The sequence below is a fragment of the Lolium perenne genome, chromosome 7, assembly GCF_019359855.2.
Source record: "Lolium perenne isolate Kyuss_39 chromosome 7, Kyuss_2.0, whole genome shotgun sequence".
Taxonomy (NCBI): domain Eukaryota; kingdom Viridiplantae; phylum Streptophyta; class Magnoliopsida; order Poales; family Poaceae; genus Lolium; species Lolium perenne.
Genome location: NC_067250.2, coordinates 241,814,676 through 241,836,949, shown reverse-complemented (window position 1 = coordinate 241,836,949; position 22,274 = coordinate 241,814,676). Strand labels below are relative to the sequence as shown.

Below are 22,274 nucleotides of genomic sequence, written 5' to 3'. Positions count from 1 at the left end.
GATTAAAAAAAGGTAGAACAATTAAAGTCAATGACAGGTGGCCCCTCAAGGTCAGATAGAGAGTGAAAACTGTTAATCGACACAATTACAACTTGCCCATATGTGTCTTTGTGCACTTTTGAAATAAATAAAGGAGTGCTTCGCACCCCAACAAAACCCACTCCCAAAAATTAGAATCAGCACAATTTGAACAATTTCTTTCCTCAGATCTAAGTTTTCTACACAAAAGAGCTAGCTTTGGACATAAATCTCCGATTGTAGAAACATCCACAGATAGTGTAAGGAAAATGACAAGTTGGGAGTGGAATGATTGATCACCGTGACATTGCATCTAGATAGGGTCGGGTAATGACTGCAACGGAGAGTTCACATCATGAGCAGATCAAAGATCAACCAGCAAGGACTAGTACTCCTATATATGTGAGGTTTCGCCAGGTTGTTCAAGTACAACTCTCTCGCCGCGACAAGCAAAAAATGTCTTTGCTAAACCGCTTAGCACTTGCGCTCCTTGTGAGCTGCTTCTCCTTCCACCTGATCTCGGTTCCTTCCCTAGCTTACTCTGATGAGTTCCACCAATGCCTAACAGAGATGATACCAAGTGAGCTCGTCTACGGGCAGAGCTCGTCCAACTTCACCGACGTGCTGGCCTCCTCAATCAAGAACCCCAAGTTCTTCACCAACACCACGGTGAGGCCGGTCTGCATCGTGACGCCGACAAACTCATGGCACGTCCAGGCCGCCGTGTTCTGCGGCCGCTGGCATGGCGTGCGCCTCCGCGTGCGCAGCGGCGGCCACGACTACGAGGGCCTGTCGTACCGGTCGTGCCAGCCCGAGGTGTTTGGGGTTGTCGACCTCAGCAACCTCCGCTCCATAAGCGTCAACCAGGGGGACTCCACGGCTTGGGTCGACTCCGGCGCGACAATAGGGGAGCTGTACTACCACATCGCGAAGAACAACTCCCAGGTCGCGTTCCCGGCCGGCGAGTGCCCCAGCATCGGCGTGGGCGGCCACTTCAGCGGTGGGGGCATCGGCATGCTGATGCGCAAGTATGGCCTCTCCGTCGACAAGATCGTCGACGCCAAGGTGGTAACCGCCAACGGGGAACTCCTCGACAGGGCCGGCATGGGGGAGGACCTCTTCTGGGCCATCCGAGGCGGCGGTGGCGGGAACTTCGGCATCGTGCTCTCATGGAAGATCCAGCTCGTGCGCGTCCCACCACAGGTGGCCGTGTTCAGCATCCCAAAGACGCTCGAGGAAGGCGCCATAGAACTCCTCACCAAATGGCAATATATCGGGCCATCACTCCCCAACGACCTAACCATAAGGGCGAAAGTGCAAGGGCAGCAAGCTGTCTTCCTGGCCGTGTACCTCGGCACGTGCAGCTCGCTGGTGCCGATGATGGACCGCCTGTTCCCGGAGCTGAACATGACGAACGCCGACTGCCGGTCGATGACCTGGCTCGAGTCCGTGGCCTTGTCCTACGGCAGCCTGGCAAAGACCGGCACGCTCGAGGAGGTGCTCCTGGCCAGGGGCAGCAGCCTGAGCTACTACACTAAGATCAAATCCGACTACGTCCAGCGCCCCATCGCCAGCTGCTCCTGGAAGAACATCTTCGCCTGGTTCAAGAAGGACGGCGCCGGGTACATCATGCTGGAGCCCCACGGCGGGTTCATGCGCACCGTATCCGCCGCCGCCACGCCCTACCCTCACCGGAAGGGCGTGCTCTACGTAATCCAGTACATCACCTTCTGGCAGGGTGACGGCGGCAAGGCTCCGACGAGCTGGCTGGCCAGCTTCTACGACTTCATGGGGAGCTACGTCAGCCAGAACCCGAGGCAGGCATACGTCAACTTCCGGGACCTGGACATCGGCCAGAACACGGTGGGGAGCGAGAACGACGTCAGCTCGTTCGAAAGCGGCCAGGTTTGGGGCGAGCGCTACTTCATGGGCAACTACCGTAGGCTCGCGGCGGTGAAGGCGGCCGTGGATCCGAACGACTACTTCAGAAACGAGCAGAGCATCCCTCCACTGCGCCAAACCCTCGAGTGAACAGAGTTTCAGGAGAGTGAGTCCATCAACTAATTTGATCGTTTGTGTCGAACTGATGACAGCTTCTACTGGTGGAGATCAATTTACTTTTGTGAACAAACCATTATATATCAACCTGTAACTTGTATGATAAGTTTACTTTCATCAAATGTTTGGATGGAGTGCGACATGCATGTTGGTGACGATGCGCATGCGCATGCGCCTGCCTATTGAGATGTTAAAGATATACAAGGCAAGTCCTCGCATGTAGTGTGTTTTATCTCTACTACTTAAAAAAGACGAACCCGTTCCGTCGTCAGGTCGTCCGTCGCTCGTTTCGTCAAGAGGGTTCCCGTCGTACCTTCTCCCCTTTTCATTTTAGCCCCTAAGGATTGTGTAAATCAATCTTCAGTTAAATTTCTCCTCTCTCGCGAACCAGAGCTGCCGCTTCCTAGGGTTCACCCCAGCCGCCGCATCCTTCCGTGCCGCTTCCCTCGAGCACGCTGACTCCCACCTATCCGACGCCGCCTGAGGCGTTCCGCTCCAGGCACATGAGGGCGATTTGCCTTCGTCCTAGGCCGCCGCCAGGCTTCCCTGCCTCTCCTCTGCTCATGGCGAAGCTTCTGGCCGTCAAGGAAAAGGTCGACATCAAGCGTCGGTGCAGGAAGATCAAGGGGATGCCCCTAGGACCTAGGTCGACCTCAAGCGCTTCGCTGATGAGGACGAGGCGGCTGCCCACCAGAGCCTCGACATGCACGCAGTGGTGCCCCGTGAGTTTCCAAAATCCTGCATCCAAACGATTTTGCTTCCCCAAAAAATTGGGCGCACCTCTGTCCGCGGTCGTGTTATTATCACGCAAGAATATTTTCAATCTGAACAGAATCGTGCTCCGCGAGTTTCCAAAATTCTGTATCCAAACGATTTTACTTCCCCAAAAATTAGGCGCACCTTTGTCCGCAGTCATGCTATTTTACTTCTGAATGGAAACATTTTCTTGTTTCTAGAATTGGCATGCCAATGCTGCAATGCATGTGCTGTGCAGCTAGGCACGACTTTGTCACTGGCATCACACCAGGACAGGGGCGTGCTGGATGGGGCATGTCACAAAGATCTTGCCGCGACGATCTGCGGGCTGCCTCTACACTCGATTTTCATATGAGCGGTGAGAGAATGGTTTCTAGCGAGTCTCGACTTTTTATTAGTACTGCAAGACACCTTTGCTGTTAGATAACTTACAATATCGGCAGTATGCCAGCAAGTAAAAATAAATTGCTGCAAGAATCCAGTGGCATGTCCCAGCGAAAGCTCCAGGCGAGTGGTTTTTGTGTATCATATTTTGAAGAATGCTAAACCAATATCTATCTACATTGACTTCAAAATAATCTTTTTTTCCTGAAACCTGCACTGAGTGGTAAGAAAGGCTGAAGTTGTATTTCTTTGGTTGCCGGATTTTTCTTGCAGTTGGAACTAAGAAAGAATAAAGTCACTAAGAGGACATCACAGTTTCGACAACAATAATGATGCAAGGTACATATATTTGTTGCTCAGCTACCCAGGTAAGTGGTGTTGATGTTCCTTCCTATATAGGATACTAATAAAGATAATATTATCAAAACCAAATTATACTGATAATCATGACTATTGTACTGATGTATCTATATTCAGTTTCAATATGTTCAATACAGCCCACCTTGCTATGTCACTTATCTTTATACTTAACTGCTAATGAGGGGACATGCAACCACAATGCTGAAATGACCGTGATGTGGGTGCGGTTGTTTGGTTGGCAGAGGAGAAATGTGTGGCGAGGACCTGTGCTCCTTTAGAGCATCTCCAACAGAGGCTCTAAAATTTGGCGCTGTAAAAGTCATTTGCACCGCGCTTGAGCCGGATATAGCGCGCGACGCCGACGCAAGCTTCGCCAGAGGCTCTATTTTACAGCGCAACCACAAAACCAAAAAACAACCCTTCACCAGAGGCTGTAAAATAGAGCTCCACAAACAAGTTTCTTCAACATTCCTACAACAAACAAGATCAAACAGGCTACAAATAAATCTGAAAAATTCAACTAAATTTCAATATACGTAAAACAAAGGTCAAACAGGTCCTTCACGGCAGCACGAACTAGCAGCACTGGACATCCATGTCCGATTAAAAAGAGAAAAGATTGCAATCCATCGGGAATCCATCAATTGACGATTTGACGACAGGGTTCGACTAACTAGGAATCCATCAATTGACGAGGCCTGCTCCGACCCCGCGTATCTCCCTGCTCCGACGAGGCCTGCAGCCGGCTTCCCCGTGTCCCGCGCTTGCTCCGGCGAGGCCTGCAGCCGGCTTCCCCGCGTCCCTCAAAGTGGCCGGCTCCCTTCTCCGGCGAGGCGTGTTGCCCTACTCCGCCGAGCCCGCGGCCGGCTGCCCCGCGCATCTCCCTGCTTTGACGAGGCCTACGGCCGACTTCCCCGTGTCCCGCCCTTGCTCCGGCGAGGCGCGTCTCCCTGCTCCGCCGAGCCTGCGGCCGGATACCCCGCGTGTCGCCTGCTGCAGACCGCCCTGCCTGACCCCGCACGCCCCCATCTTCCCCATGAGCTGCTCGCCGGCGGCCCTCCACCGAGGACGGCGCAGCGGCGGCAACGAGCGCCATGGAGGCCGCGCCACAATTGCCCATCCCGCCTCCGACCCTCACCTCCCTGCCCCACGGACGGCCAGAGAAGGAAGTTTCAGCGGTAGTTGGGATTTTCGCGCGAGCGAGTTTTTTGTGCGCGCTGGATCAGGAGCGGTACATTTACAGCCCACGATACCGCTTTTCAGCGCCTGTGCTAAATTTTTTTGCGCCCGCTCTATTTTACAGTTTCTACTGGAGCACTTTTTTTTGCCTCCCACGCCCAAAACCGATGGTTATTATAGCGCGCAGCGCTTTTTGGGCGTCTGTTGGAGATGCTCTTAGTTCTACTTTCTTGCCATTGAATAGGTAATAATAAAGGGTGGGGTTTCTTCACGTTCGTTATCAAGATGTTAGCGTTTGGTTCTTATATTATATATCATATGTTCCTTTTCTTTTTGGTTAGAAATGATATGCCCTTGGCTGACCACATTTTGGTTGAGATACGGAAAACACATATTGTCTAAATTTTTGTTTAGATTAAGAAGATATGTACCATAGTTTTGTTTTGTTGCTTCTCTTTGGTTCAGATTTACCGTTGCAGTTTGGAACCAATAAAGTATTCCCATTGTTTCCTTTAATAATTATTGTTTCTATATTTCATAGAGATCTTTGTTGATGTTCATGCACTCAAAGGGTGGGGATTTTGAGACAATTAACTTGAGTCAATCATTTGTAGGTGACACGATCTCATGGAGGAAGGTCACGGAATTGATGATGGTTCAACCATCATCAATTCCGTGACCTTCCTCAATTAGATGGTGTCACCATCAGCATATCAACTAAATGCGCTATGTTGTTGAAATGATTGTTGTTTTAAGGAGATATGCTGATGGTGTATGCTATTGAAATTCGTTGGAAAAAATCATATACTCCCTCCGATTCATATTACTTGATACTAATATAGATGTATCTAGACACATTTTAATTGTAGCTACATATAATTTAGTGGCAAGTAATATGGATCAGAGGGACTATTAAAAGTGTGATTTAGTTTTATCTTAATAAGTGCCATTCATAAATCATATGTTACTGACCTAACTGTTCAATGCTACTGCATTTCTGCAGTCACCTAATTGTTCAAGGTGAGAAACTAACCAACATTGACTTGATTATCTTCTATGCTAATTATCGCTGATGATCACTTAGTTCTTTGCTGTTAAATATCATGTTTATAGTTTGACCTTATTTGGATAACCAATCTGCCATTGTTACTACTTCAGCCTTTGAACATGTATATATCAAAGATAGTTCATTACTTTGCTGTCAACAAGTGCAATTGCATTTGCTTGTACCAACTCATTATCCGTCAAAAAAGTTTGCAAGCCAATATCACATCAATTACAGTTGGCGAGACCGAAACCAGATGAGAACACGTTGAGCTCGTGCTCATTCCAAAACAGAACATTTGAGGTAAAATATGGGGACGCGCCAATGTTTTTCGTTGAGAAGTTATTTTCCCTCCCACCATTGCAACTCAATATATGCTTTTGTCAAACTGTTCTGTGAGGAATTTTGATCTGGTTCAGTATTTAAAACAAGCAACTAAATGTGCTATGTTGTTGAAATGATTAGCTTTCAACAAATTGAACATTATCTCCCATATTTTTATCATAGGTGATGAAGAGACCAAGCTTGTGATCGGTTTCATACTTATTTCCATGTCAAATTGTCAAGGCTAGATCTTTTTGAACTAAGTGAAATTCATGTGTTACTTTATTACGCTATAACTTAAGTCTGCCTTCCTGTATCAGCAAATGAATCGATACCTGACAAACTTTCTGTACATAGATGAATGAAACAAATCAGATTAAGAACGGAATATTTGGGTTGACTAATTCTCTGGAATGCTTGATCTTCTACTGTTCAGCTCCATGGCTGTTCAAGCTCGTCACATGTCTTGCGAGGTAGGGATGTAGAATGACCGCGATTGCCGATTGTGGACTCGGCTGGGAACTTGTGGCTTGCCTAGATGGAGAAGGGGTGAGCTAGAGAACACCGCTTGGGCGGAGCCCTTGACGGTGAGGAATGTATTCTGATCTATAGGAATGTAGACTCCTCTGTGGCATAGTGAAGATGCAATTGTGCAAATTGAGGATGCCACGTATTATTTCAGTGATGTTGTCTTCTGGTATTCCTGATCTAGAAAATTTTATCACTGAAAATGTCCTGCAACTTTTGTATTTCGGGTTGTATTTTCATCGTTGCAAAGGCAGTAATTTCTTACGTTCCATCTTCTTCCTTAGGATTTATGGATAAATTTTAGCATGTACGTGTATCTGCTTCGTTTCTTACTTCACGTCTTTAAGGACAAGTGTATATATATGGCAAGCACTTTTTGCTGCTGCTCTTTTCCATCAGCACGATTGCCTGGTAGGAAGCAAGAGACACCTCGTTGTATCTCTGATCATGAGCATGGCATATCTGCGAAACAGGTCAGCAGCACGTCTCTGTATGATCATTCAAATATAAACAAGTCAACGTATTTGTCTCGTGCACATTTGCAATGCCTGCCTAATCATCTCTCTGCAAGTGAATTTGCCAAGGAAGCACACTGAGGTATGCTGCTGCTGGATGTCCGACCTTATTATGGAGACTCCTTGATTTCAGTTCTTCTCATGATGGGCTTGTACCATCCATTTTAAATCGTACTTAACATGGTATGTAAAATTTGCTATTTTCCATTGGTTGTAAGGATGTACATAGCATGGTCAAACAAGAAACCATATTTATGGCTTGGAGCACATAAGTAATATGGAGAGATAGTTGATAGAGCAAATAATGCTCTTTATTTTTTTCTGTTCAAAAAGAGAGGTTTTGGTCTAATTGATATATATGTGTGTCATCTACATTGAATGGTTACATTGTGATACTATTAGAGGGTATTTTGCTAGCCATTCTTAAAATAAATCAATGCTTGCTTTTCACTTATTCCTTCATTGAAGCATAAGTTTTAGCTGCCTGAAGTGGCCTCAAGTTATTTAGATTATAGGGAAAGAAGCAAGATACACAAAAACGTAAAAGAAGGATGTAAAGCCAACTTCACTCTGAGGCCAGTAGCGAGGCGTTGCGGGAGCCCCTTCCGCAGAAACAACCCTCGTCGCCGTGTTGACTATGGCGAGATTTGGCCCGTCTAGAAAAATTAACTTCAATAGACTCTATGGCTTAAAAAAAACATTCAATTAAATGGATTTCCCTCTGCAAGATACCGGGAATAAAATTCACACAATCATAATATTTTCTAAAAATGGTTGGATCTGTACCTCCATGTATGTAATTCATCAATTCGTCGTATCGCATTGTTGTCAGCAGGCCATATTTTTTTAATCGCGATCCATGTCCCACATTGACATCAGAAAGATGTATATACAACTCGCCCAACTTTCGCTGTGATGTCAAGTCACGATTCGACCAAGTTCCTTGACACGGCATGGGCGATCCATATACCATTCAAAATTTGTATGGAGCCTGAATATATAGATATTTTCTCTCCCGTTGCAACGCACGGGCATGTTCCTAGTTATTCATCAAGTAGCATTACCAAATGCGTGGTTTCACATCTCCGTAATTTTTTTTATGCTTGACATACGATAAATTTGAGCATATTGTGGTGGCATAGCCGATCGTATGCTGTCCTTACTTATGAAGCACGGAAAAGATGGCAGTCCTGCAAAAGGCGCTTGGAACTTAGCCCAATTGCACAACAGGGTTCAACCAGAAACTCACAACAAACCTGCGGTCAATGATATTTTTCAAAGCATCAATTTCAGAATGGAGTTTGATGTTAATCCATATCAATCAAGATTCAACATAAGGATTTAAATTGGACGGAAAATAAGCTCACTTTAATCTTTAGCATTTTGAACTGAGAAAAATGAGCTAGTCTCTGGTCTGTGATTTCAAAAGATACTGCGGATTCATTTCATCATGAGAAAATTATAATCAGAACAAAATTGGGTATAGAACCCTTCTAGAACTCGAAAAAGAAAATCTGAATTTGAACAGGTACAATGAATCGACAGAAAAATTCCATGTACTGCAATTATATTATGGAGACAGAAATTTTCTGAAGGGCACTTGACAATTCAGTATGAACAAGATGCATTTTGTACCAATGAGAGCCTGATGAAACGGAAGCAATAACCCTTTGCCTGAATGTCTATACGTGATTCTCCATTACACACAATGATATGAAATCTGTATTGATATTTATTTGATCAATTTAGTGCCAGACAAAATTACGAGTATTCTGAATGGTAATGCAGTAAAGCAAGTTTAACAATCAAACAGATAAAACAGATCATGTACTAAATCATGTGTAACTACCTAAACATAGCTCAGCTTTGATTTCGCCTAGTCGCTACTATTCCAAAAGACCAATCTGATGGAAAGAGCTAGACAATCCACATATAGTTCAACATCCACCCTCACGTGTGACGCGACGGTAATTTATAGAATAAATTGTGAAAAGCAGGACTCGAACTCGAGACCCTGGCTCTGATACCATGTTAAACAGTGGTTTGGTGGAAACTGGCTCAACGCATCTGGTGTGTGGCCTATCACTTTATATAGAGAAAATTGCACATACCAGTAACACTTGGGGCAAAAGTTGCACAAACCAGCGAATCAAACTTGTTTTTGCATGGACCAGCAACTCTAGATATTATTCGTTGCACAGAGCTCTAAACCTCATATTGCATATCTGATTAAGGAGACCCACCTTCTAAGCTGACCTGGTCTTCCATCGTGACCTTCGTGTGCCCGGATCGGTCAAGGCGGAGCTCGACGAGCCGAGCCAGCTTCTCCCGTGACAGGCTGCTGCTCCAGATGGACAACAAAGGAGAGACGGCTGTCTAAACTCTAGAACATATAGCTATTTGACCGTAGGTTTTTTTCTCAATGTTTTGGGTTGCTTACCACATAGACTACGTGGTTATTTCACCGCAGGTCTTGGTTCTGAGAATTGGAAAGAAGAAGAAGGCTGTAATGCTAGGTATGGGGTGCGTTTGGTAGGCTGTGAGCCTTTGGTTGCTCGCATCGGTCCAGCAAAAATCTGCTCGTTTGGTTGCCTATAAGAGGTTCGCGTTGTGGTCCAACCGGTTCTCAAAGTATTTCTAGGATAGGCCCTGGAGGAACACCCTGAATCGGCAGTTTCCAGCGGGCCTGTCCTATTGTTGTGCCATTTTGCACGCCCGTGTGCAACGGTTCCACGCGTGGAGAAGCACGGGAGACACCGCCTTGTCTTCGTCCTCGCTCCCCACTTCGGCCCACCGGTTCGCTCCTTCTCTCTCCGCATTCACTCCTGGCACAGACAGTCACCGCCATGTCCCATCAACCGCCTCCATGGCCTCCTCGCCTCCTCTGCCTCCTCCTTCGCCTTCCTCTCCAGCGGTGATGGATCCAGCCGTCCGGCTGACGGCCACCAGGTCTAACGAGGCGGTCCTGCGCCTCATCCGCGAGTACGAGGCCGAAGGCCGCGACTCGGCGGCGCAGATCGATGTCGGTCGCATGCCTGTGTTGAATCGGCCGTCGCCGTTCGCGAGCACGAGACCGACTAGCATGGCAACCCGCAGCGCCGCCGCCCTGGCTCTTCAAGCCACAGTTTAGGAATATGTTAAAATTAGAACATAAAATTGAAATTTTATTTCTTCCAATCTATCATGCAAACCCACCATTCAAATCTCAGAGTGCCACAACGCACTGAAGGCGACGCGTCGAAGCGCGCCTTTCCACCTAGTTTTGTAAAAACTTTCATGTGCCAAGAGATACGTATCTAGCCCGGGAGGCACAAGCCATTGCCCGGGAGACACGTATCTAATTGAGGCTACAACCTCTTTTCTAAATTTTCTAAAACTAAACTGACCCGCACCGGAAACGTCGGCCCACTGGAGCCACCTCCGACGCAAACAGACTCCCGCGGACAATTTGAACGTCCGAAATGTGTCGCCACGTTGGAGATGCCCTAATGGTCTTGTGTTACTGTCATATTTTTTTACAAATGCTTATATTGTTGTCTGACGGAATAAGCTGGTTAGGCTCGTCTAGCTCCACGTTGACCAATCCCGGCAAAGCCACGATGGCAGCCAGGTCAGCTCAGAAGGTGAGCCTATTTTGTCAAATATCCAATTAACCTGTGTAATCTGATGATTAGAGCTTTGTGCAATGAATTAGCAATAGAGTTGCTGGTCCGTGCAAAAACAAATTTGAGTCACTGCTCCGTGCAATTTCTGCCCCAAATGTTACTGATATGTGCAATTCCTTCTTTATATATGGATACCAATATGTACAATACAGATACAGATACAGATATACAAATATACAGTCTAACAGACAGATCCACTGGTTAACAAGTGCAACACCTTGCTTATGAAGCTGCAAAATCATGAGGAATTAATCTTATGACATCTGCTCGAAGCTTGTGCACCAGGCAACAAGCTAGGCACACCGCGGGCTGCACAAATTAGCCGGCTCTGGACAAAGTACAGCTGGATTGATGGAGTTTCTTGGTTACAGCCGTCGGAACACCATCTGGGGTCACATCTGGGGTCGCTTCGCGCCATGGACAGAACTAGGGTGTCAAGGTGCGATCCCAGTGGGATGTCATTTTGTACTATGTAGTTCAAATTTTGATGTCAAAATTTGTACTAAAAAAATCAAATTATACTACAAGTGGGACAAAAGTGGGATCCCACTTGACACCCTTAGACAGAATTAAGGAGTGAAGGACATGATGAGGATGTGTAAGAGAAGCCGAGATCCAGCAGCGTCGCTCTCTTGGAGCCGCCGCACGACCTCAAGCTGCTCGGCCGGGGGATCGAGGCCGCCTTTCCGGCAGCACGCATTAAGGAAAGGGTGGCGGTGGAGCACGGACCCTCGACGGCGCAGCTCCGGCGGAGCTGCCGTACGGTCTCGGGCTGATCCAACGTGAGGTGGTGGCCACCTGCCTGGAACCGGTCCATGAACCGGTCAGCGATTTTTTTTAAATAATACGAATTATTTATTTAATTCCAGAAATAGCGCCGATCCGCCACCCTTTCCTTAATGCCCGATTTAAAAAGAATCCAAAAGTGTGATCCAGTAGGACAGCTGCCGACCGGCCGGACACCTGCGGGCCGATCGGCGAGCTGCAGTCCGACTGCACGCCACGCGCAGAGCTGACCGGCCGACCAGCCCCTGTCGGCCAGTAGCTGACCGATCGGTCGAGGGACAGCCGACCGTGCATGGCACGCCTTTCCACACCGCAGACGCTCCCGGCCACGCCCGCGCGAATCTCGCCTTTTCTTCGGCGCGCAGTAGACGCTCCCGGCCAAGCTCCTCTCCTTTCTTCCTCCTTTCTTCTTCCCTCTTGCTCTCCCCTATTCGACGGGCAGCAAGAACACCTAGCAAAAATCTCTCAGTTTTTCGCAGATCCCCACTGATTTAGCCACCAAAATTTCACTATTTTGCTGCTATTAGTTGAGGGAAGCTCGATCTACAGATGGCTTAGAGGTTGGACGCGTTTGGTGGTGCTGTTTAGCAGCAATGGTGATGAAGTGGTGGAGGTTGGTGGGAGCTGCTGCGTGTTGTTCGTACTGCTGCAGTTGGAGAGGTTTCTCACGCTACAAGAGTAAACCCTAATCTTTGAATATTAGTGTTAACTGTGTAGGTTTATGTGGGGTGGTTTTAGTGTTAGTGTATTTATGTGGGCTGGTTTTAGTAGTTACGTTTGTTGACACGGATGGAATTTTTTTAGGTGAGCAAAGATGACAGATGTAGTGAAGATAGTATTTTACTATGATATGGGTAGTGTCCGATCAAATGAAATGGGAGTTGATCTGAGTGAGTTCAAATATGTAGAGATGAATTTTACTGCTCCTAGAACATGGAAAATTGAGCAGGTGAAGGATTGCTTGACAGAATGTTTCAGGCTTAATCCTGAAGTGCACACAGTGGGTGTGCATGCATTGTGGACTAAGTCGTTATCAAACATTTTGTGGTATCTGAGACCTGTAGATGATACCTCTAAGTGGGTCTGAAAGGAGAGGAACTAACCCTATGGCATTGGTTCTTCCGGTGGCGAAGGAGGTAGCGCCTCCTGAAGTTGGTTACAGTGGAGGAGGTGGTTACGAATCAGGCGAGAGCAGTCAAGCCCCCAACGGTGGCGGTGGTTACGAGCCTGGACAGCGCAGCCATGCGGAAGATGTTTATAGTGGTCAGGGTGATGGTTACACAGGAGAAGACGGTGAGGTTGATGGTGACGAAGAAAATTGATACATGCAGAAACAGATGGAAGAGGAAGATACAGAAGGGGAAAGTGATGCTGATGATTCCGATGAGTCTGATGATGGGGAGGAGGTGCCTATTCCTGGCAGATGGAATCAGAACTTTTTGTCTGCAATGACAATCAACGATGGCCTTGATTCTAACTGGGAGTATCACCAGAACAATGTCGCTGTAGGGGCCATGTTTCCGTCGAAGCGACATATGCAGGATGCAATAATTAAGTGGGCTTTGGCGAGCCAGAGGCAGCTCAGAACAACCGTGTCATCTGGAAAATACCTGACGATGGAATGCGTGGATATCAATTGTCCCGGATGGGTGCATGGGTATGTTCCTAAGTATGAGACAACATGGCGTGTGAGCGACTTTGTGGCGCACTGTTGTGAGCTTGCAAGTATCCGCAACTATCATTGCAACATGTCGTCTAATCTCATAGCTCGGCTGTTGTACACAAAAATAGTGGAAGGGCACGCCATCGCAGGTGTCCTGGTCGAGGCGTCTCGAGGAGAAGCTACGCGGGATCTACTCGTCTATCACGTGCAGTCGTACTTCCGACGTCGTTCGGCGCCACTTCCTTCCACCGCGGACCTCCACACGGCACAATCCACGGCCTCGTCTCACGCCGACGCCGACGCTGACACCCAGACCACCACCTCCTGACCGGGCAGGAGGTTTGACATGGCAGCAACACCACACTCCTTCGTTCGACGACTTTCAGTACTAGCAGCATGGATCACGGCCATGTCTCACACCGACGGTGACACCCAGACCACCACCTCCTGACCAGGTAGGAGGTTCGTCGTGGCAGCAGCAGCAACACACTCCTTCCGTCGACGACTTTCAGTACAAGCAGCACGGTATGTTCGGTGACTATCAGCAGCAAGCTGCTTTCGACGAGTGGCAGCAGCAGCATGCTCCTTTCATGGGAGGAGCAGGATACACCCAAGGTATGTACTGTTCCAGCTATTGTGTTCCATATAAACTATACTCCACTTAGTTTGACATCACTTATGTTTCGTGCCACAGGATACACACAGCACACTGCGTCTAATCCTTCATGGGGAGTGATGGCGTGTAACTCACACGTTCGTTGGGAACCCCAAGAGGAAGGTATGATGCGCACAGCAGCAAGTTTTCCCTCAGAAAGAAACCAAGGTTTATCGAACCAGGTGGAGCCAAGAAGCACGTTGAAGGTTGATGGCGGCGGGATGTAGTGCGGCGCAACACCAGGGATTCCGGCGCCAACGTGGAACCTGCACAACACAACCAAAGTACTTTGCCCCAACGAAACAGTGAGGTTGTCAATCTCACCGGCTTGCTGTAACAAAGGATTAACCGTATTGTGTGGAAGATGATTGTTTGCAGAAAACAAAGAGAACGATTGCAAAAGAGATTGTATTTCAGTATAGAGAATTGGACCGGGGTCCACAGTTCACTAGAGGTGTCTCTCCCATAAGATAAACAGCATGTTGGGTGAACAAATTACAGTTGGGCAATTGACAAATAAAGAGGGCATGACCATGCACATACATATTATGATGAGTATAGTGAGATTTAATTGGGCATTACGACAAAGTACATAGACCGCCATCCAGCATGCATCTATGCCTAAAAAGTCCACCTTCAGGTTATCATCCGAACCCCCTCCAGTCTTAAGTTGCTAACAACAGACAATTGCATTAAGTATTGTGCGTAATGTAACTAGTAACTACATCCTTGAACATAGCACTAATGTTTTATCCCTAGTGGCAACAGCACATCCACAACCTTAGAACTTTCTGTCACTGTCCCAGATATCAATGGAGGCATGAACCCACTATCGAGCATAAATACTCCCTCTTGGAGTTACAAGCATCTACTTGGCCAGAGCATCTACTAGTAACGGAGAGCATGCAAGATCATAAACAACACATAGACATAACTTTGATAATCAACATAACAAGTATTCTCTATTCATCGGATCCCAACAAACGCAACATATAGAATTACAGATAGATGATCTTGATCATGTTAGGCAGCTCACAAGATCCGACAATGAAGCACAATGGGGAGAAGACAACCATCTAGCTAATGCTATGGACCCATAGTCCAGGGGTAGACTACTCACACATCACTCCGGAGGCGACCATGGCGGCGTAGAGTCCTCCGGGAGATGATTCCCCTCTTCGGCAGGGTGCCGGAGGTGATCTCCTGGATCCCCCGAGATGGGATCGGCGGCGGCGGCGTCTCTGGAAGGTTTTCCGTATCGTGGCTCTCGGTACTGGGGGTTTCGCAACGGAGGCTTTAAGTAGGCGGAAGGGCAGGTCAGGAGGCGGCACGAGGGCCCCACACCACAGGGCCGCGCGGCCAAGGGGGGGGCCGCGCCACCCTAGGGTGTGGCCACCTCGTGGCCCCACTTCGTCTCCTCTTCGGACTTCTGGAAGCTTCGTGGCAAAATAGGACCCTGGGCGTTGATTTCGTCCAATTCCGAGAATATTTCGTTACTAGGATTTCTGAAACCAAAAACAGCAGAAACAAAGAATCGGCACTTCGGCATCTTGTTAATAGGTTAGTTCCAGAAAATGCACGAATATGACATAAAGTGTGCATAAAACATGTAGATAACAACAATAATGTGGCATGGAACATAAGAAATTATCGATACGTCGGAGACGTATCAGCATCCCCAAGCTTAGTTCTGCTCGTCCCGAGCAGGTAAAACGATAACACAGATAATTTCTGGAGTGACATGCCATCATAACCTTGATCATACTATTTGTAAAGCATATGTAGTGAATGCAGCGATCAAAACAATGTATATGACATGAGTAAACAAGTGAATCATAAAGCAAAGACTTTTCATGAATGGTACTTCAAGACAAGCATCAATAAGTCTTGCATAAGAGTTAACTCATAAAGCAATAATTCAAAGTAAAGGTATTGAAGCAACACAAAGGAAGATTAAGTTTCAGCGGTCGCTTTCAACTTGTAACATGTATATCTCATGGATATTGTCAACATAGAGTAATATAATAAGTGCAATAAGCAAATATGTAGGAATCAATGCACAGTTCACACAAGTGTTTGCTTCTTGAGGTGGAGAGAAATAGGTGAACTGACTCAACATTGAAAGTAAAAGAATGGTCCTTGATACGTCTCCGACGTATCGATAATTTCTTATGTTCCATGCCACATTATTGATGTTATCTACATGTTTTATGCACACTTTATGTCATATTCGTGCATTTTCTGGAACTAACCTATTAACAAGATGCCGAAGTGCCGGTTCTGTTTTCTCGCTGTTTTTGGTTTCAGAAATCCTAGTAACGAAATATTCTCGGAATCGGACGAAATCAACGCCCAGGTTCCTATTTTACCCGGAAGCATCCAGAACACACGAGAACCGCCAGAGAAGGGTGGCAGGGCCACCACACCACACCCCGGCGCGGCCTAGGGGGGGGGCGCGCCCCCCTAGGGTGTGGGCCCCCCTTCGACCTTCCTGCGCCGCCTCTCCGCCTATAAAAAGCCCCTGGATCAGAAAACCCTATCACGATTGACGAAACCCACGAAAACCTTCCAGAGCCGCCGCCATCGCGAAGCCAAGATCTGGGGGACAGGATCTCTGTTCCGGCACGCTGCCGGAGCGGGGAAGTGCCCCCGGAAGGCTTCTCCATCGACACCGCTGCCATCTCCACCGCCATCTTCATCACCGCTGCTGCTCCCATGAGGAGGGAGTAGTTCTCCATCGAGGCTCGGGGCTGTACCGGTAGCTATGTGGTTAATCTCTCTCTATGTACTTCAATACAATGATCTCATGAGCTACTTTACATGATTGAGATTCATCTGAGTTTTGTATCATTACTATCTATGTGCTACTCTAGTGATGTGTTATTAAAGTAGTTCTATTCCTCCTGCACGTGTGTAAAGGTGACAGTGTGTGCACCGTGTTAGTACTTGGTTTGTGCTATGATCATGATCTCTTGTAGATTATGGAGTTAACTATTGCTATGATATTATTGATGTGATCTATTCCTCCTACATATGCATGAAGGTGACAGTGTGCATGCTATGCTAGTACTCGGTTTAGTCTGTTGATCTATCTTACACTAAAGGTTACTAAAACATGAGCATTATTGTGGAGCTTGTTAACTCCGGCATTGAGGGTTCGTGTAATCCTACGCAATGTGTTCATCATCCAACAAAAGTGTAGAGTATGCATTTATCTGTTCTGTTATGTGATCAATGTTGAGAGTGTCCACTAGTGAAAGTGTAATCCCTAGGCCTTGCTCCTAAATACTGCTATCGCTGCTTGTTTACTGTTTTACTGTGTTACTACTGCTGCAATACTACCACCATCAACTACACGCCAGCAAGCTATTGTCCGGCACCGTTGCTCCGCTCATATATATTCATACCACCTGTATTTCACTATCTCTTCGCCGAACTAGTGCACCTATTTGGTGTGTTGGGGACACAAGAGACTTCTTGCTTTGTGGTTGCAGGGTTGCATGAGAGGGATATCTTTGACCTCTTCCTCCCTGAGTTCGATAAACCTTGGGTATCCACTTAAGGGAAACTTGCTGCTGTTCTACAAACCTCTGCTCTTGGAGGCCCAACACTGTCTACAGGAAAGGAGGGGGAACGTAGACATCAAGCACTTTTCTGGCGCCGTTGCCGGGGAGGAAAGGTAAAAGGCACTCATACTCCGGTTCCAGGTAAAGTATTTTTCTGGCGCCGTCGTGTTTGTGCTCGAAGCTATTTCCTTTAGATCCTGCAATTGCATCTTTTTGTTTCTTGTTTACACTAGTTTGGCATAATGGACAACAGTGAGCTTCTTGTTCTATTTCCTGATTTAAAACATGGATTGTTTGATGCGAAAATTAAAAAACCTATGAAATCTTATTTGCATGCTGGTAGTAATATTAGTATGAACGCTTTGAACACCATTGTTGATAATGATATAGAAAGTTCTAAGCTTGGGGAAGCTGGTTTGCATGATATTTTTAGTCCCCCAAGCATTGAGGAGAAAATTTTCTTTGATGATACTTTGTCTCCTATTTATGATGATAATGATAGTTGTTTTTTTGATGCCACCTACTATGGAAAGTAAATTTTGTTGTGATTATACTATGCCTCCTACACTTGATGAGAATAATAATGATAGCTACTTTGTTGAATTTGCTCCCACTACAACTAATAAAATTGATTATGCTTATGTGGAGAGTAATAATTTTATGCATGAGACTCATGATAAGAATGCTTTATGTGATAGTTATATTGTTGAGTTTGCTAATGTTGCTACTGAAAGTTATTATGAGAGAGGAAAATATGGTTGTAGAAATTTTCATGTTACTAAAACACCTCTCTATGTGCTGAAATTTTTGAAGCTACGCTTGTTTTATCTTCCTATGCTTGTTACTTTGCTCTTCATGAACTTGTTTATTTACAAGATTCCTTTGCATAGGAAGCATGTTAGACTTAAATGTGTTTTGTATTTGCCTCTGGATGCTCTCTTTTGCTTCAAATACTATTTCTTGCGAGTGCATCATTAAAACTGCTGAGCCCATCTTAATGGCTATAAAGAAAAGAACTTCTTGGGAGATAACCCATGTGTTATTTTGCTACAGTACTTTGTTTTATATTTGTGTCTTGGAAGTTGTTTACTACTGTAGCAACCTCTCCTTATCTTAGTCTTGTGTTTTGTTGTGCCAAGTAAAGCCGTTGATAGAAAAGTAAGTACTAGATTTGGATTACTGCGCAGTTCCAAATTTCTTTGCTGTCACGAATCTGGGTCCACCTCCCTGTAGGTAGCTCAGAAAATTAATCCAATTTACGTGCATGATCCTCAGATATGTACGCAACTTTCATTCAATTTGAGCATTTTCATTTGAGCAAGTCTGGTGCCATTTTAAAATTCGTCAATACGAACTGTTCTGTTTTGACAGATTCTGCCTTTTATTTCGCATTGCCTCTTTTGCTATGTTGGATGAATTTCTTTGATCCACTAATGTCCAGTAGCATTATGCAATGTCCAGAAGTGTTAAGAATGATTGTGTCACCTCTGAATATGTTAATTTTTATTGTGCACTAACCCTCTAATGAGTTGTTTCGAGTTTGGTGTGGAGGAAGTTTTCAAGGGTCAAGAGAGGAGGATGATATACCATGATCAAGGAGAGTGAAAGCTCTAAGCTTGGGGATGCCCCGGTGGTTCACCCCTGCATATATCAAGAAGACTCAAGCGTCTAAGCTTGGGGATGCCCAAGGCATCCCCTTCTTCATCGACAACATTATCAGGTTCCTCCCCTGAAACTATATTTTTATTCCATCACATCTTATGTGCTTTGCTTGGAGCATCGGTTTGTTTTTGTTTTTTGTTTGTGTTCGAATAAATTGGATTACATCATGCTTGTGTGGGAGAGAGACACGCTCCGCTGGTTCGTATGAACACATGTGTTCTTAGCTCATAATATTCATGGCGAGTTTCTTCTTCGTTAAATTGTTATATGGTTGGAATTGGAAAATGATACATGTAGTAATTTGCTAATGTCTTGGGTAATGTGATACTTGGCAATTGTTGTGCTCATGTTTAAGCTCTTGCATCATATGCTTTGCACCCATTAATGAAGAAATACATAGAGCATGCTAAAATTTGGTTTGCATATTTGGTTTCTCTAAGGTCTAGATAATTTCTAGTATTGAGTTTGAACAACAAGGAAGACGGTGTAGAGTCTTATAATGTTTTCAATATGTCTTTTATGTGAGTTTTGCTGCACCGGTTCATCCTTGTGTTTTTTTCAAATAAGCCTTGCTAGCCTAAACCTTGTATCGAGAGGGAATACTTCTCATGCATCCAAAATACTTGAGCCAACCACTATGCCATTTGTGTCCACCATACCTACCTACTACATGGTATTTTCTGCCATTCCAAAGTAAATTGCTTGAGTGCTACCTTTAAAATTCCATCATTCACCTTTGCAATATATAGCTCATGGGACAAATAGCTTAAAAACTATTGTGGTATTGAATATGTAATTATGCACTTTATCTCTTATTAAGTTGCTTGCTGTGCGATAACCATGTTTACTGGGGAAGCCATCAACTTTTCATTGTTGAATTTCATGTGAGTTGCTATGCATGTTCGTCTTGTCTGAAGTAAGGGCGATCTACACTGAGTTGAATGGTTTGAGCATGCATATTGTGAGAGAAGAACATCGGGCCGCTAACCGAAGCCATGTTCCATGGTGGAAGTTTCAGTTTTGGACAACAATCCTCAAATCTCTAATGAGAAAAGAATTAATTGTTGTTGAATGCTTAAAGCATTAAAAGAGGAGTCCATTATCTGTTGTCTATGTTGTCCCGGTATGGATGTCTAAGTTGAGAATAATCAATAGCGAGAAATCCAATGCGAGCTTTCTCCTTAGACCTTTGTACAGGCGGCATAGAGGTACCCCTTTGTGATACTTGGTTAAAGCATATGTATTGCGGTGATAATCCAGGTAGTCCAAGCTAATTAGGACAAGGTGCGGGCACTATTAGTACACTATGCATGAGGCTTGCAACTTATAAGATATAATTTACATGATGCATATGCTTTATTACTACCGTTGACAAAATTGTTTCATGTCTTCAAAATCAAAGCTCTAGCACAAATATAGCAATCGATTCTTTTCCTCAATGAGGACCATTCTTTTACTTTCAATGTTGAGTCAGTTCACCTATCTCTCTCCACCTCAAGAAGCAAACACTTGTGTGAACTATGCATTGATTCTTACATACTTGCTTATTGCACTTATTATATTACTCTATGTTGACAATATCCATGAGATATACATGTTACAAGTTGAAAGCAACCGCTGAAACTTAATCTTCTTTTGTGTTGTTTCAATATCTCTACTTTGAATTATTGCTTTATGAGTTAACTCTTATGCAAGACTTATTGATGCTTGTCTTGAAGTGCTATTCATGAAAAGTCTTTGCTATATGATTCACTTGTTTACTCATGTCATATACATTGTTTTGATCGCTGCATTCACTACATATGCTTTACAAATAGTATGATCAAGATTATGATGGCATGTCACTCCAGAAATTATCTGTGTTATCGTTTTACCTGCTCGGGACGAGCAGAACTAAGCTTGGGGATGCTGATACGTCTCCGACGTATCGATAATTTCTTATGTTCCATGCCACATTATTGATGTTATCTACATGTTTTATGCACACTTTATGTCATATTCGTGCATTTTCTGGAACTAACCTATTAACAAGATGCCGAAGTGCCAGTTCCTGTTTTCTGCTGTTTTTGGTTTCAGAAATCCTAGTAACGAAATATTCTCGGAATCGGACGAAATCAACGCCCAGGTTCCTATTTTACCCGAAGCATCCGTAACACACGAGAACCGCAGAGAAGGGTGGCAGGGCCACCACACCACACCCCGGCGCGGCCTAGGGGGGGGGCGCGCCCCCCTAGGGTGTGGGCCCCCCTTCGACCTTCCTGCGCCGCCTCTCCGCCTATAAAAAGCCCCTGGATCAGAAAACCCTATCACGATTGACGAAACCCACGAAAACCTTCCAGAGCCGCCGCCATCGCGAAGCCAAGATCTGGGGGACAGGATCTCTGTTCCGGCACGCTGCCGGAGCGGGGAAGTGCCCCCGGAAGGCTTCTCCATCGACACCGCTGCCATCTCCACCGCCATCTTCATCACCGCTGCTGCTCCCATGAGGAGGGAGTAGTTCTCCATCGAGGCTCGGGGCTGTACCGGTAGCTATGTGGTTAATCTCTCTCTATGTACTTCAATACAATGATCTCATGAGCTGCTTTACATGATTGAGATTCATCTGAGTTTTGTATCACTACTATCTATGTGCTACTCTAGTGATGTGTTATTAAAGTAGTTCTATTCCTCCTGCACGTGTGTAAAGGTGACAGTGTGTGCACCGTGTTAGTACTTGGTTTGTGCTATGATCATGATCTCTTGTAGATTATGGAGTTAACTATTGCTATGATATTATTGATGTGATCTATTCCTCCTACATATGCATGAAGGTGACAGTGTGCATGCTATGCTAGTACTCGGTTTAGTCTGTTGATCTATCTTACACTAAAGGTTACTAAAACATGAGCATTATTGTGGAGCTTGTTAACTCCGGCATTGAGGGTTCGTGTAATCCTACGCAATGTGTTCATCATCCAACAAAAGTGTAGAGTATGCATTTATCTATTCTGTTATGTGATCAATGTTGAGAGTGTCCACTAGTGAAAGTGTAATCCCTAGGCCTTGCTCCTAAATACTGCTATCGCTGCTTGTTTACTGTTTTACTGTGTTACTACTGCTGCAATACTACC

The 22,274-nt window shown here is 45.5% G+C and overlaps 1 protein-coding gene across 1 annotated transcript; it reads left to right on the top strand.

Moving 5' to 3' along the window:
• The first annotated feature begins 463 nt into the window (after positions 1-463).
• On the top strand, positions 464-2,182 carry LOC127314105 (berberine bridge enzyme-like Cyn d 4). The gene has a single exon (XM_051344575.2). The coding sequence runs from the start codon at positions 475-477 to the stop codon at positions 2,047-2,049; it is 1,575 nt and encodes a 524-aa protein (XP_051200535.1). The 5' UTR covers positions 464-474; the 3' UTR covers positions 2,050-2,182.
• Positions 2,183-22,274: the final 20,092 nt, after the last annotated feature.

Excerpts from the sequence above, each read along its gene's own strand:
- LOC127314105 (XM_051344575.2), top strand. The coding sequence starts at position 475 with ATGTCTTTGCTAAACCGCTTAGCACTTGCGCTCCTTGTGAGCTGCTTC.